Genomic DNA, 17,484 nt, shown 5'->3' with positions numbered 1-17,484 from the left:
GCCCTCTTGATTCCTGATAATGCTGTAATGCAGATTTTCTGAGGCAGAGACTGTTTCCAGGCAGTGGTATTTAATTGTCATTGAGGAACTCAACCTCACAAAATAGTTTAATCCTTTCTATATAGACTTAATTCCTTGAGATTTTTGCATCATTCTGCTATCATCCACAATTTTATTAGCTGGCTGTGGAAAGTGTTTCTTCCTGTTTAAACTAATTTCAGTCAGTTATCCCTACATTGTTTATGAGGCAGTGGCAATTCTGCATCCACCTACTCCATTCCCTCATCATTTTGTGTGCTTGTCTGTTACCCTCCCTCAAAAGCAGTTCTTACGTTGATGATTCTTCCACAATGCTGATTTCATGTTGTCTCATCTATCTTCTGTATATTTTGGTTTTCATTACATGTAAAAATTAAAGTAATTTAAAATGTAATTAACTTGGAACTGAGCATATTTGTTTGTATTTGTAACATACTGCATATCAGAGTTTTAAAAGAGTAAAATTCCTTGAGTATTTATTTGAGTGGTAAAACAATTACTAGTTCCACCATCATAATTTAATGTAAATTATGTTCTGCCTGCGCTGCAAGGACTCAGCCTATTTCTGTGTTTAAAAACTGCAACATGTCTACTGAAAGGAAAAGAGCTATTAAACTCTTTAAAAACTTACTTTAATGTTTAACAAGTCATCACTATTATCAAAAGAAAACAAACAACCAAACTTGGAAAGGATTAGAAGGTCCTTCACAAGATCATAAATCAGACAAAACTAGCACAAGAACTACCGCTTGCAGCACCTCTTGCACATGTCCAGTGAAGGCACTGCCTATACCCCGTATCTTCCACCATATTTCCATTCATCAAATCCTGACTGCTGTTGATTTACAGGAAATTTTAATGTCTGATGGTAGAGCTCTTATTTATTTGGAGAATAAATCAGAATTTGGAGAATAAAATTATTATTATTTTATTTGGAGAATAAAATTACAGAAACGTCCCTTTACTAAAGAGCCAGCAGACACGTGAGACTGTCTCAGTACTTGCAAACTGTTCTTTCACTCAGTAGCACACTGGGCTTTGAGCAGGATGAAGGATTGCTCCTCTGATGCAGACATTCACATGCAGTAAGTCTGATAAAATATTGGGTGTAAAGAATTGAAAAGCCATGAGTAGAAAATCAGCTCTGGAAGATGGAGTCACCCCCAACAAAAGGCTCCTGACTTTCAGAACTGGCTTCATGGGTGCTATATTTATTTGACTATTCAAAAAAAAAAAAAAAAAAAAAAAAAAAGGAAGAGCACCTGAAAACTCTAACAGCAGTTTTGATCTCTAAACAATAGATTTCTATAGGACATAATCCTCACACTTGAGCCAGCAAGAAGCATCAATATGAAGACCCCAGAAAGAGGCTAGGTAATAGGAAAAAATGCCATTTTAAAATAAGAATAAAATAAAAATATTGCATGTTGTTAATTTGGTAGTGCCTTTGCACAAAAGCTGAAGAAATGATTTATGAAAATCTGTAACTGCAGAAGTGCACACCAGGCACACCATGCACAAAAGTGGACAAAGTAGGTATACATACACCAAAATAAATAATTCTATGCCTGACCTGCTCATAAAAGTGAACCTATCTCTGTTTTCCTTCTTTTCCTGTTTCAGTACTCCTACAGACAAAACAAAAACAACCCAGCAAACAATTTCCAAACTGTTTTGGAAAAATATTTTAGCAATAGTACTTTTAGGAGAAAAACTGGTTTGATTATATTGAGTGTGGACTCTAAGCCTTAACCAAATTCCACAGTAAGTAGACATTTAGCATAAATATTTATTCAGAACACATGGATACCTAAAGTGCGTATCTGAGCAAATGGATAATTCCCTATGTTACTACAGTTTTTGGGAGGCTGTGTGACAGTGATGCAAGCCATGAAGATGAATTCATTTAATATTTTCATTTACTCATATATGCATATGAACATGACAACTATCAGGTTAAACTCAGCCCTGTTACTCAAAATATGCTCCTTGAGATCACAGTCTAGTATAAATTGTGAAACTACAATATTTATCAGTATATATTTGTGCTTATTTTTAAGTGAAAATTAATTTTTCAAATCTCATTTAAAAAACACAAAACGGTTAATACATTTACTCTCATATTTACACACTTACTACAGTTTACCATGCAAATTCTGACAAGAGATATTACTTTGGAAAATACAAAATTAATTCTTGTTGCAGACATATAATAACTTTGGAATAATAGAAACACAATAATTAAAATGAAAAAAGTAAAGATTTTTCTCCTTCAGTACATTTTTCTCCTGTGTTAGAAGTTTCAAATGCAAAGCTTCCTATGATCTTTTTGGGGGGACTTCTATCTATAGCATATACCTATATCAATGCCCTCACAAAGAAGTCTCTAGATTAACCACTTACACATGATGTAAGGTAGCCTGTATCTCATCATGCCAAAAAAATATGTTCTATTAAGCTGTCAGTACCAATTTGACTGGCAACTTCAAAGGTAAATATCTTTCCATCATAACCATGGGAAATCTCATTTTTCAAATTATTCTGAGGTAAAGAGTAGAGTAGCAGCTACTATAGCTTTGGCAATGACTATGCCCATTAAATTTGCATGAAGTAGCCAAAAAAATGTGTGCAGCTTTTAAACTTGAAGTTAATATTTCATTTTTTCTCCCATGGTGAATGATTCACTTACTAGAAGAAAGAACCCATATTAACCTAGCCTCCAGTTGTATCACCATAATAAGAGCAAAACTGTCAAATACTCACAAAGTAGCAGAATGGATATGTCCTTTTTTTCCAGTTTATTTTTTTGTCTTTTGTGCAGCACAAAACACTGATTTAGAAAATGCCAGAGCCTTACCTTGGCTGAGTGTTCCATGGTGACAACCACTTTGGTCTGCGCACTGGATACCAGATCCATTGCACCCCCCATTCCTTTCACCATCTTACCCTAAAATGAAATTTTTAATGGAAATGCAATGTTATTTCTTGGTTAGTTTTTTTTTTAAGATAATATTGTGCCTGCAAGTGACAGCACAAGATAGTCAACGTTTCCTGCACTGAAAGCCCACCTATTTCGTAGCCACAGTATTCAAACACCAACAGAGGGAAAAGAGCTGTCTCATTCTTGGCTCTGTATGATGCAAATAGGAGAAGAGTGATGAGTAGAATAAGGAGAGCCACTGCCATGGCTCTTTCCCTGGGATGTAACCAAAATCTGAGTAGTATCATTGGCTTAGTGGAAGCACTGACACTGATGAGAAATGAATTTATGTTTTTGTCCCATGAAAAGCAAAGCATACATCTATCAGTTGATGGAAATGTCTCTGCTTCCTCAAAAGAAATCTCTACTTATGAAATGCAGCAACAAGAACATCTGAACACTGTACATCCACCTCACAGTTTACAAAGTCTCTTGCCACTTCAGAAAGCCACGCTTTGTATCACTATATCAGCAGAAACCAATTGGGTTTGGTCTATTCCAGATGTCTGCAGAGGTCATTTCAGAGTATGGGCAAATATGTAAATGTGGCTCATTATTCACTTCTGTTTGTCCCTCAAAACATGGAATGCTTTCATTCTTCTCTTAAAGTGGGATACATTTGCACATGTTATCACAGCAGGTGTCTTGTGGCGTGACATGCAGCTACCTCTATTTTTCCTTTCTGTAATGCTATGGCATTCAATCCTGCCTGCTTCCATTACCTTAAACTGGATGCATCTGATCTTGGAAGATGAAGAGGTCCAGACCTGACATGCTACTGACAAGAGATGATCAGAAGTACAAAGCTCTGTGAGTATAAGCAGAGCAATCACTTTTGAACAAGCTCTAGACCCCAATAACTAAAGACGACAACAACCTCATATGCCAACCCAGAGTTGCCAAGGAGGAAAGAAAGGGGAGTGCAAGAGGGGCTAGTAGGAAACGTGACATAAGGAGGGCAACAAGGATGGTGAAGGGCCTTGAGGGGAAGCCATATGAGTAACGGTTGAGATCAGGTCAGCCTGAAGAACAGGAGGGGAGACCCCACTGCAGTTACAACTGTCTTTATAGAGGAAGAGGAGGAGCAGGCACTGATCTTTTCTCTGTGGTGACCTGTGACAGCATGTGAGGGAATGGACTGAAGTTGTGTCAGGGGAGGATCAGGTTGGAGATGAGAAAAGGGTTTTCCACCTAGAGGGTGGTTTTCACTCAGGGCACTGGAGCAGACTCCCAGGTAAGTGGTCACAGCACCAAGCCTGGCAGGATTCAAGAAGTGTTTGGGCAATGCTCTCAGGCACATGGTGTGACTCCTGGGGATGGTGCTGTGCAGGGCCAGGAGTTGGACTTTGATGATCCTTGTGGGTCCCTTCGAACTCAGAATATTCTTATTCTGTGAACATTCTTATTCTGTCAATTTTACAGATGAAAATAAATTAGTTTCTGCCTCAAATGGTTTGCATTTGCTTTTGAGTGGTTATATGGACAGTAATACAACATTTACTGTTACAGATATAAAACCTAAAAGTTTATGATTAAATGCCTGGAAAACTTCCTAGTGCAAAGCTCTTCTCTTGCGCTTCCTTTTATCAGCTATGTGATCCAACACCTTACAAGTATCAGCATCTATGGTCCATGTTAAAAAACATATGGAAGAGACCTGTCTAATTAAACTGCCAGGCCAGCTACTTGTTAGTCTCTAGATCACTATGGTCACTTGTGTAATGAAGGCAGTTTTATTGGTTTGGCACGGCCTGGTTTTTGGTAGCAGGGAGTCCACAAAGACAGCTCCTTGCGAGAAGCTGCTGGAAGCTTCCACCGTGTCCAGCAGAGCCAAGCCCTGATGGCTCTGAATCTGGACATGCTGCTGGCCAAAACTGGGCCAATGAGAGAGGCTGGTAACACCTCTATGATGACATATTTAAGAAGAAAATCAAAACAAAGTCATAAGGTTTCAGCTTTTGGTCAGAGAAGGAGGTAAGAACACGTGAGGGAAACAACTTGGAAAACACCAAGGTCTTTGAAGAAGAAGGGGGAGGAGGTGCCAAGATTCCTCTGCAGGCCATCGTGAGACCATGGCACAGCAGCTGTGCTTCTGCAGCCTGTGGGGATCCACAAAGGATGCAGAGATCCACCCTCAGCCCATGGGGATCCATAGGAATGCAGAGATGCACCTGCAGCCCGTGGGGATCCATAAGGGATGCAGAGATCCATGCACAGCCCATGGGGATCCATGGGGGGATGCAGAGATCCCCCCCAGCCCATGGGGATCCATAAGGGATGCAGAGATCCACCCTCAGCCCATGGGGATCCATAGGAATGCAGAGATGCACCTGCAGCCCGTGGGGATCCATAAGGGATGCAGAGATCCATGCACAGCCCATGGGGATCCATGGGGGGATGCAGAGATCCATGCACAGCCCATGGGGATCCATGGCGAATGCAGAGATCCACCTGCAGCCCATGGGGGAGGTGCGCATGCAGGAGCAGGTTGATGCATGGAGGACGGCTGTGATCCAATGGGAGACCCAGTGGAGAGAAAGGGCCCAGCTTCCAGGCTGGAGCAGCCTGTCCTCGGGGGACAGCACCCCCTGGAAGAGTGGCCACACCACAGCAGTTTTGGGAGGAGTTTCACTCCGTGTGAGGGACTCACAGTGCAGCAGGTGTGGTTTGGCTGCTGCTCCTGGGAGTGAACCCACAGTGGAGAAGTTCACAGAGAACTGTTCCCATGGGAGGGACTCCATGGCCTCACAGGGAAAGGATTCCTTTACCAGAGCAGTGGAAGAAAGTCTTGGTGATGAACTGACCAAAACTCCCCTGCCCTGTATCCCTGGCAGCGGGAAGGAGGAAGGGGCTGGGGGAAAAGATGTTTTAAGGGTTTATTTTACTTTTCACTATCCTCCCCTGATTCTGTTAGTAATAAATTTCACTTTGCAACTAAAGTTGAGCCTGTTTTGTCCTTGAAATATTTCTCCCAGTCCTTGTTTCACTCATGAAGCCTGTGATAATTTTTTTCCCTTTTCCCTCTTTTTCCCAGCTGTAGCAGGGGAAGGTGACCGAGCAGCTCTTGTGGGTGCCTGGCGCTGGGCCAGTGTCACACCACAATAGCAGTTCTTAAACACACACACACACACACACACACACACACACACAAATATTCCCATTTCCCTGCTGTTGGCATAGTGAACAAATCACATCTCCCTAAATCTATAAACAAGCCCTTTGGCACTGTTCAGTCAGACTAATGTATTTATCACATGAATTATCATTGCTACTAAAAATTTCTTTGCAAATAGAAATCTGGAAAGGATTTATCTCTGTCCTTAACTTCCTGACACTGCTCAGATCATTCTCCATCCTGCCTGGAAAAACACAGCTCTCACAGAGACTGGATTGGCCTCCAACCTGCCTACCAGAACCTCCATGACAAGTTAATGCAGAATATTTGAAGATTACATGTTATCTCCACAGTAACTCAGAATATGTTTGCATTGAGGATCAGGCTATCAATACATCTATCCTGACAATGCCATTAGCTCATTTTCCAGGCCTTTTCATTCTATTAACTACAAAAGACCTACAGTGACAAGTAAATTCCTGAGAAACCAAGCGCTGATGAAGGTCAACAACAAATGTACTGCTGAAGAAACCATCATACAGAACATACAGAACCAAGAGAAGAGACATTATCCCTTTGTGTGTGAAGAAAGAGGAAAATGCAAGCTGAAGAGAAGGACTTCAGGATTTTAAATTGCTTCATCTGCTCCTCCTCTTTAAGAAGACATATTCACCACCAGTCCAGTGCTGGCAGTTATTTATATAGAGAGTTGGGTAGAAAACAGACACAAGCTGACCATTTCCTTGCAGCTTCTCTGTTACAATACAAGTTGGGAATTCTCCTTTCCCCATTGTGCTCTCATCAGCAGTTTTCTCTAAGTCTCGGTCCAAATAATACTAGAGTGCAAGATATGGAAATTTTAGACCTAATACTTTGGGTTTTAATTGACATCATCAGCTGTCCTGCTTTTTTTGTGTAGACATACACAGTATTAGTGAAATTTCTTATAATGACTACTTATTGCAAAATGAACGGTTTTGTTATTGTGGTATTGGGGCATCTTAAAGAAAATATGAGAGAAAGGTATGCATTTTCTCATCTATTGCATTTACAACTGAACATTATTTGAAAGAGCCTGAGGAATTAATTTAGCCTAATAGTAATTCCTAAACGGGAACCTTCATGTTTGTTTGGTCACCTATGCCACCCAAGACAATCTGGCATTCCAGTGGAAACTTGTGAGTACTCCAATGTGGGCCATATAATGAAGATATTTTTCAAGAGAATGTGAAATTTTGCCTAAATGGTATTTCAAGCAAGTTAGAAAGGTGCTACAACAAGCAGGAAACAATTTTTAGAAAATCCAAGCAGATAAACAGCTGAGGAAGAGCTAGATGAGAAAAAAGAGAAAAATTCAGGAGCTTTCTAATATTCTTAAGGTCTTGAATCCACACTGGTGCCTTAAAACCTTCCTCTACATTCCCAGGGGGCAGGACTTTTCTTCTGTAACTGAATTTATAACTGCTCCCAACATTGTATAAAAAATACACCTGAACTGTTTGCTTAAGTTAAAATAATGTGATCTTTTGAGATGAACAGGTATTGCATCAACAGTACAGCAGAGCAGATGCTAATGATGAATTCAAGAAACAATGAAAACTTATTAAATGTATCTTGAATGCATTCCATGGTAAATGCATCTTGAATAATTCCATTCAAAACTGAATATCAAAGCACAGGCAAGGTAAGAATGTACCCTTGCTTGGAAAGGAATCAAGCCACTTCCCTCCTAAGAGTCCTTGCCCATGTTTCCAACTGCCCCAATACTGTATTAACAAGTAACATTCAGTATGAAATTTCTCTTTCCTTCCATTAGATAAAAGAGTACCCATACCTCACACTATGCTCAAAGTTAGTCAAACTGCTGTTTCAAAAAGTCTAACAGAAGATAACAAGTGCTTCTAGTTTAAACTGCAAGCTTCCCATTTAACCTCAATTTTCAGGCATCCCCCTGAAGACTGTGAACAAGATGCCTAGGAGGAAAGAGCAAAGATGTCAGCATTGTCTCTCCTGGCCATAGACACAGACGAGGTGTCAGATATGAAAGCAAAATAGCTATGGAAGGTGTCATTATCAAAGGAAATTATTGTATCATGCCAAGGACAGACACTAAAATTCAGAGCAACTGGAACAGTATGAGATTCACAGAGAAAAGCAAAAGCTAAGGTAATGCAGTGGATACATGGTACTGTCATCACAACCATCAATTGTGGCAATGATGCAGTCAAAAGGATAAACTGAAGGCCCCTCCAAAGATCTCTGCTCTGCCCCTCTCTGCAGCACTGCTAACACACATCAGTCACACAGGTCTCCCTCTCTGTATAGACACTGTCTGCCAGCACTGATGTGTCAGCATCAAACAGCACAGCAAAGGAGGTCATCAGATCCATACCCAACGATCTCATCAGTTGTGGGGTTACACCTTGTTGGTTTCAGAAAGCGCGTATTAGCTCAAAATTTTGTTTTAGGAAAAAAACCACAAAACAATCAGAAGGTAATGTTAAAAAAATACAGATGCATAAATCTACTCTAACTTCATAAAAATGTAGATGTCTCCTTTGCCCCTTGGTAACAGTCCTGTCCTGTATTTAAAGGACAGGTATATTTGTAGTTGATTCTAAAATGAAAGTCACAACTCTTCCAGATCTCACTTTCCATTTTTCCAGTGAAAAAGACTGGATGAAGACTGTATGAAAAAAAGATGGATAAAGCTCAAGCATTCTGAACTATATTTCCTTGTTCTATTTTACACTGATTTTATGTCCTTACATATGTCCCTCTCACAGAATTATTGTAATTACACTGTCAACTAGGACAGCTAGATTAGATCTTACTCTGAGGAAAAAAAAAAAAAATGGGAAGTCATTAACAGGATTTTTCATTCAGAAGAGTGGGTAATGCAACAACACAACAATAAGTTGATACTGGCAGAATACAACAAAATGAAGCACACTCTACATGCACAACAGGGTAAATGTATTTTTTTTAAGATACTAAAAAAACCGTAGTTGTATGGTTTCACCATACAAGAAATAGCCTGGTTTTGAAGAATGTTAATCAGGTATGTCCTAGCACACAAATAAACACACAGTGAAAAATAAAATCAAAAAGTAAGTCTAATTTCTGAAAGAATGGAGTATAAGTTCTTGAATGACTTCTTTTTCTAGGCAAAATGTAATAATAACTCTACCCTAAGATTTAACATACACAAATACGTGCACTAATTATATTTATATTTTATTTATTTTTATTTTCCATAATCAGAAAATTAGGGCTGCATGAAACACATGCGAAGAAAGTTGGGCAGATTTAATTCCTTTATTCTCCCCTAAACCTAACTTGAAATAACCATTGGTAACAGATTTGAATGACAGAGTAAAACTCAAATGAATACGCTGAGAAACTGCATCTCAGGAGCAATGCAAAACAGTCTGTGACATGCTTCATTGAAATGGATTTGCTTTACAGTGATGAATGTTATTTCACAGTAATGGGACAATTAAGCTGTCCATTTACCTTTGCATACCATTTCCAAAACACATAGCATAGCATGCAATAATTAAATTTAACTGCCAGCATAATACTAGTCTCACTTGAAAGTGATGGCTCCCTATCATAGTAACAGTTCTCACCACTAACCCACAGATCAGAAGTCCTTTGACATATGCTTGTATTTTTGAGACAGGCAGAATTTCTTCAGCTACTCTCATTATCCAGAAAGCAAAGCTGCCACTTCCCACACTGAAAATTTAGAAGTATGAATAAAATACCAATAGGGAGCTCCTACATTCCTTCTATAACGTCTGAAGAGAAATAAGCATGAAGAAAATTGATAGAAAAAGCCATCAAAAAAGTGGAAGGAGTAGAGCCAACACAATACACTCTGTTTCTCTTCTTTGGCTGCAGGACTTTAGCAATAGTGATAATTTTGTGTTGCAAAGGTTCTGCAGGGCTTTCAGGCACATGTTTGTTGGGAGATAAGCAGTAAACTGGTATATTACTGTAGGTGTAATTTCAAGATGTGTGTCTGCAAAAACCTAATACACCCTGATACCAAACCAATGTCCCATTGAAAAGCAGATTTCCAAGAAGTCTCTGGCTAACTGAAAGTCCCATCCCTCTCCTCTGTTGAAATACTGATGTAGCCCTACTCATGTCCTAGACATCAGACAACTTGATAGTATTATTACTGAGAGAAACTTGGTATTAATGCTAAAAGAAAACAGTCATTAAGCATATTTAATCTGCATATTTTCTATTCATACAGATTTTAGCCCATTTTTAGTCCTTCACACATTTCCTAATTACTAGGTAAAATACTTGCAATGCTGTACATCTTGAAACAAAACACTGAGTTTAATGCATTCAATGCCACAGGTATACTAGGAGAACTAGGAGAGTAACTAGACAATGTGTTTGGATTCAAAATGAAAATATGCCTTATGCAAGGCATTTCTACCCAAGCAAAGTGATGAACAGGCTGCAGTAGGGCTCCTCAGAGAAGACCTACAGCGCTCTCAGGCAGTCAGGGATGCAATCAGGGATAGGTGTTCTTTCTTCCAGCATTAAAAATGAAAATTTTATATAAGAAAAACTCTTGGTGTGGAGACCTCCATTTCCAGGTTTGCCACTACAAATAGCTAGAGGGAAAAATAAAACCAAAAAACCCTCATGCAGACACAGAGCTGACTGGTCTCTGCCAATTTACCTTCACATTAAAAAACGTATTTACTAATGAGGTCTGAGTGTCCAAAACTGTGCAAAATATGTACTTTGAAGCTCTGTAGAAAAGCTACCAATAACATATAAAATTATATTCCTAATGTCTTATGTTATACTAACCTCTACAGACTGTAAATTAAAGGATTTATTATTGAATTTGAATGGATTTCCTCATTTCTTCTTTTCAGATAATCTTCTTTGATAAAGCTTAGAATTTTTTTGTAATTTTATTTAATTCTTAATGTTTTAATCCCTTACGTTTGGCTAGTCCAAATTAGAGCATTAAAATCTCAGGCCGCTGAATCTAAAATTTAAGGATTTTTTCCCCAAAGAATCTTACAGATTTATGTATCCAAACTTCACCCCCTGCACAAATTACATCACTCTCTTCTTCTCTTAGTGCTGGCTAACTGCACCACCTTAGAAATCTAAAAATTAATTTTGAATTTTCCAGTTGAAGAATATACAAAGCTAAAGTTTGTTTTCCTGACTTATATTGTTTGTAGAGAATAGGGATGCTAAATAGTGTTAGGTCCTGTATCATCTCTGAGGCTGCTTGTTAATTTGTGGACACTAGGCTTTGAGCCTGCTGCCTTAGGAAACAGCCAGCTTCTTTTGCACCTTTGGATGTATTCTGTCTGCCCTTGTGAATTTACTCAAGTCCAGTCTATTAACCACTCCTCAATCCTCTTTGATGGTGAGTACTAAGTGCTATATCTACACATCTTCCAAATACCTCCAGGGACTCTGACTCCACCACTTCCCTGGAGAATCTGGTCCAATGTTTGACAACCTTTTTGGTGAGGAAAGCATTCCTAATATTCAGTCTAAAACTGCCCTGAAAAACCTTGAGGCTGTTTTGTCTTGTACTATCAGTTGCTGGGAGAAGGGGCTGACCCTACCTAGCTACAACCTCCTTTCAGGGAATTGCAGAGACCAGTAAGATGTTCCCTGAGCCTCCTTTTCTCCAGGCTAAACAGCTCCCTCAGCTGCCCATCACAAGCCTTGTGCTCCAGACCCTTTACCAGTTTTGTTGCTCTTTTGTGGACATGCTCCAGCACCACAAAGTCCCTCCAAAACTGGGCAGCTTTGCAGCCACTCTGTCCCAGCCTGTGGCACTGCCTGGGGCTGTTGTGACCCAAGGGCAGGACCTGGCACTTGGCCTTGTTGAACCTCACACCGTTGGCTTCATCCATCAACGCAGCCTGTCCAGATCCCTCTGCAGAGCCTTCCTGCCCTCCACCAGAACAACAATCTCACTCAACTTGGTGTCATCTGCAAACTGACTGAGGGTGCACTCAATGCCCTCATCCAGATCATCAATAAAGATATTAATCAGAGCTGGTCAGTACAATGAACTCTAGCAGTGACCAGCCCCTGATGGATGTAACTCCTTTCAGCACCACTCCATTGGCCCAGCCACCCACAGTTCTTTACCCAGCCAAGTGTCCCCCCATCCAAGCCCTGAGCAGCCAGTTTGTCTAGAAGCACGTTGTCAGAAATTATGTCAAAAGCTTTACTGAAGTCCAGCTAGACGACATACACAGCCTTTCCACCATTCACTAAGCTGGACACCCTGTCATGAAAGAAGATCAGGTTCTCAAGCAGAAACTGCCTTTCCCAAACCCATCTATCTGATGCCCTGGTTGTCCTGTATGCCCTGCGTGATGGCACTTAGGATGATCTATTCCATGACCTTCCCTAACACTGACAGGGAAGGTCAGTGTTGCTGACCTTTGCTGACAGACCTGCAATTCCCTGGATCCTCCTTCTGTAGACAGCCATCACACCTACAAACCTCCAGTCACCCGGTACCTCCCAGGTTAACCAAGACTGCTGGAAAATGATGGAAAGTCTCAGTGAGCACATTCATCAGTTCCCTCAGTACCTTGGGATGGCTCCCATCTGGTCCCATACAACTGTGTGTGTCCAAGTAGTGTGGCAGGTCAGTGACCAGCTCCTCCAAAGTGTGGAGGCTTTATACTGCTCCACATCCTTTGTTTTCTGGCTCAGAGTGCCCAGTACCTGGGAACAATTGGTCTGACCATAAAAGACTAGGGCAAAGAAGATATTAGGTACTTTAGCCTTTTCCATGTCTTTTGTCACTATGTTTCCCCCTGCCTCCAAAAGAAGGATGGACAACTTCCTTATCCCTCCTTTTGTTATCAATGTATTTATAGAAGCACTATTTACTGTCTTCCGTGGCAGTAGCCAAATTAAGTTGGACTTTGGCTCTTCTGCTACTCTCCCTACATAACCTCATGACATCCTTGTAGTCCTGCTGAGTATGCTACCTTCTCATTAATGATTTACTTGCATAGTTAGCTTTTTACCCTGCAAGAAGTTTCTGCCTAGTGAAATCTGATGTCATGGACATTTAATCCATTTTGTGCTTTCAGATTCATCAACTTCTGGTTGCAGGGATCCTCCACTACTGCTTCAATACTTTTTCTGCTGCTACAGTGTGTCAGCTGTATCAGTAGTCACATTAGGGGTGTTTAATGTTATGGGTTGTTCAGAACTGCATATTAAAAAGAAAGAAGCCTTGGTGTCAGAGAGGAACATGGCAGAAGTTCTGGGGTTCTGTTTTGACCTATTCCCAGTCTCTGATAACATGTCACAACAATAATCACAGTTACCTGTGTTCTCTTAGGAAGGATGGGGAAAATAAAGCACTACTCTGTGCAAGCTGCAGCTGAAGTACTTTGTAGTAAACTTGGCCCTTGCAGAAGGGCAGCAGAAACTGTTTCATAAATGCTTCTGTTCTTAGGGTTTCAAGAAGACACTAGTTGAAAGGAACTGAAATGAAGCAAGTACATGCAGGGATACATGCAGTCAATCCCACAGCTTTTAAAACCACATGTGAGACCACTAATGCTGCTGCTCTGTAAATGCTGGGAAGCTGCCCTGCTGGAGGCAATTTCCAATATTAACTGAGACACACAGATAGGCTACAAGTGTCCTGCACTTGTGTAATGAAAGGTGGCTCCATCCAGTAGCAACCAGCAGCCATGGGTTATCTGTTCTGGCCTATCTGACCTACTCCATGACCATGACCTCCGTGTTTCTCTTCAAACTCTCTTGGCCAACTTCTCACAGATGCATTCTGTTCCCAGGGGATTCACAGAAATTTGCCTCCTTCTCCTTTCCCTCCTCAGAAACCCTCTTGTTAGTTGGAGAAATACCAAAGCGAGGAAGATGAAAAGCCATTAAGTAGTAGTGCTTAATGGAATAAAATTACCAATCAATGCCAGTATTTAGGTAGTAACTTCTGCCTAAGCAAACAGCATTGTTTACTGCATGTGCTTAAAATATTCACACCCTCTTCTTCCTTTACTCAGGGGATTTTTCTCTCCATTAAAAGTCAGCAGATAAAAGCAAAGAAAAGGCTATAATTACTGCAATGAGACTTCCTCAGCTCAGTTCCTAATAGTAAGTGCACGTACACACACACACATGCACACACTAGGCCTCAAGTGTTATCAAGCTCTTATGGGACAGAAAGGACTGCTTCATAATGGTACTTGTTCCAAACATATAAAGCTATTACTTGCCTCTGAAACAATGGCAAATATCATCAATACAAGAATCCAAAACTACAGTGTATAAGAAGTATTTAACCAAAACGAAATGAAAAGTGAAAAATGTTAGAACAAAATAGAGCTTGAAGTTTCCTTACACTATGAGTTTTCAGCAAAGTCAATCTTTGTATCATCCACACACAGATCTTGTGACTAAAAAAGAAACACATCTTACCCATAATTAAATTTAACTGACAATAATATATCATCTTATTTACAGGAAAACCAGGGAGACCTGTATATCGATGGGCTGGTTAATCCCATTTTTAAAATCTGTACTGTAGAATAGCAGTAACACATCAATAAAGTAGATTAAGAATCATCCATCCAACAGATCTCCATAAAAGTAACCAAAGAGAAATTACTGCTGCTTGGAAAGGCTCCTGGTTGGATTTATGAAGTGTCATTGGCATATTTACTCACAAGTAAATACAGCTCACTGCAGAGTAAATTTCCAAACAGCCAAAGATCAGTAGGAGTGGAAAATGACAACAGCAAAAAGTCACGACGATCCATCTGATGTATGCTGTAGTATATAATAACAAGGTACATCTCAAAGGTAACAAAAAGTCAAACAGCCTTGAAAGTTGCACTTTATACTTTCCTGTTTTGAAAACATACCTGTTATTAATAAATTTGGGGTTGGACAGAACTGAGAGGCAACTTCATAGATAAGATAAGCAATACCAGATATAAAAAATAATCTTTTTGATACATATGAATGCAAAACTAAAATCACTATCTTTTAGAGAACATAAAGCAGAGGGAAGAACCTGTAAATCTGCACCATTTAGAGAAGGATCAATCTTAGCTTCAATGTTTCAAGAAATGCATGTGTAAATGAATCTTTTTATCAGTACAAAATGCTGTCTTCATCTTTTGATAGTTTAGATCTTGAAAGGCTCATTTCAGCCTAGCCATCACCCTTCTCAGTCCCCACAATTAGTCACACAGACAGCTGGACTAGCCCTTCACATAACCCTTTCTCCCACATCTGCTTGTATGGCTCCCATGTCAGACACCATCCCCTCTCAATAAAAGCACCTTGTGCTCCAGCCACTGCTCCATGACTTCCACGCTCAAAGGTCTGCTCACAAACTTCTGGGTTCAACTAATGCTTCTCCAAGAGACAAGGACATTCATTTGGGTTTTTGTCCACCTCTAATCATCTTTCAGTTTCCCAATAGAAATATGTCTCATTACTTTAAACAAGGCTAATAAGGAAGTTTGCTTCTAGACATCTCTGATACATACTGTATCTGAAAGTACCATATTGAAAGCCATTGAAAATATCAAACTTGTCAACAGTATGAAAGTCACTAATGTTTAATGCTTGAACATAAAGTTCAAAGAATGACTTAATGTTATCCACTGCTTAAATAATGCTGGAATTAGCTTATATTTCTATCATTGAAACCTGAAGGTCTGTTTGGCTAAATACAGTATTATTGCTTTTTCCTTAATGTATTTGAAAGGGCAATGCTACAATCTTTTGACAGAAATACAGAAAAATAATGCAGCCTCTTTTTATAATTTTATAATGAACTACATCCTGGTTTACACCTTCCTCCAACTTACTGCTCCAGGAACAACCATACAAGAGTCATCACTGTCAAGAGAAGGCATCAGTCCTCAGCCAAAAAAAAGAGACATTTGAAAGGCATGGATATAAAAGGCAGAAAAAAGACTTGCACAAATAATGCTTTGCTTTTCACAATGCACAAGCATAATTTTAGAGGGCTGACTTCTGATAATGGATTGCTTGATGCCAGCAGTATGCAAGAAAAATACACGTATCCTCTATTTTACTACTTTTAGCTTCACAACTCCCATTCTACTTCTGCCCTTTTCTCCTTTGCCTGGTCCTCAGCTACATTTATGTTATATTAAACACAGTACACTGCCAGTAGTTCAAAAACCTACTTACAGGAATCATCCAGTTGGCCAGGTCACCGTACTTAGACACCTGCATAGCTCCAAGCATTGTCAAATCAACATGGCCTCTGGTAACAGAAAGTGTGTAATTAGCATATCATGTTCAAGTAACAGCCCACAAATCTTAACAAGCTTTTGTTCATGCTCATTACATCAATTTTAAAATGGTGGCATATGACAAATGTAGCAACTGTTTCTCACACACGTAGTTGGAGTTTTTTTTCCCCCTAGATGTATCACTGATGCAAATGTCTCTCTTTATGCCTACTGAGTCTCAGAAATGTTCCTACTTTTGTCTGGTTTGGTTAATTGCATGTGCAGCCAATCATCTCTGAACTCGTACTTTTTACTGCACTCCTTAATGTATTTACATGCACCCATTATCTTTTCAGAGCCATTAGGATTTAGTGTTTGTTTGCATCCAAACTCCTTTCCAAAAAACAAACAAAAAACAGGTGCAGACGTTGAATTTCCATTAAGGAGGTGGAATGAGGATCACAACTGCAAGCTGAGCAAAGAAAATATACTGAGTGCAAGTACAGATTAGATACTTGGAAATGACCAAAAAATAGTTGTTAAAATGTCATTATAAATGTGTTTATAGATGGCCAGGTGGTGGTAGGCACAAACATCACCATGGTACCTATTAGTGCAGTGTTTTTTTACTTCCAATAGCTAGATTTAACCCTCTGTAAACCATAACTGATTAAGTCCATGATAATTTTACAGGTTGCTAAATGCTAACCACATCTGGAAGAAATACTTGTGAGGTCTGCCACTGATGCAGTTTATTCTTTCCCTCTTTCAAAAAGATCAGAGTTTGTGTTGTTACATACCCTCTTATCATTGCAAATGATTCATCGCTAGAGAAATAGGAAGAACCTGGAAGAACAGTGACTGTCTCCTTACCTGTAAAAGAAACAAGATACAGTATGCATTTTGTTTCTTTGACAAATGAGGTCACAGCTATTTACCAAGAAATAAGAGGTTTCTATCAAATTCCTTTGGATTCAGTACAGCTACAGCCTGATTACACTTACGACATCCCATGTAAACCTAATCAATCCTATGAATTGTGAAGCAGTTTGTTAGAGTTTCTGATGATGGGCTTG

General features: G+C 39.7%; 1 protein-coding gene across 1 annotated transcript in view; it reads right to left on the bottom strand.

Annotated features, from left to right (window-relative positions):
• OXCT1 (3-oxoacid CoA-transferase 1) overlaps window positions 1–17,484 on the bottom strand; it is an 83,345-nt gene that overhangs the window by 13,990 nt on the left and 51,871 nt on the right. The window contains exons 12-14 of the mRNA XM_030969290.1: window positions 17,209–17,281; window positions 16,365–16,440; window positions 2,897–2,986 (exon numbers count right to left, since the gene is read on the bottom strand). Coding sequence (XP_030825150.1) covers window positions 2,897–2,986; window positions 16,365–16,440; window positions 17,209–17,281 — 239 coding nt within the window. The remainder of the gene's footprint in view (window positions 1–2,896; window positions 2,987–16,364; window positions 16,441–17,208; window positions 17,282–17,484) is intronic.

Source organism: Camarhynchus parvulus, chromosome Z (assembly GCF_901933205.1).
Source record: "Camarhynchus parvulus chromosome Z, STF_HiC, whole genome shotgun sequence".
In the NCBI taxonomy this organism is placed as follows: Eukaryota; Metazoa; Chordata; class Aves; order Passeriformes; family Thraupidae; genus Camarhynchus; species Camarhynchus parvulus.
Note: the sequence above shows the minus strand (reverse complement) of the source record. Positions and strands in the feature narration are given on the sequence as shown.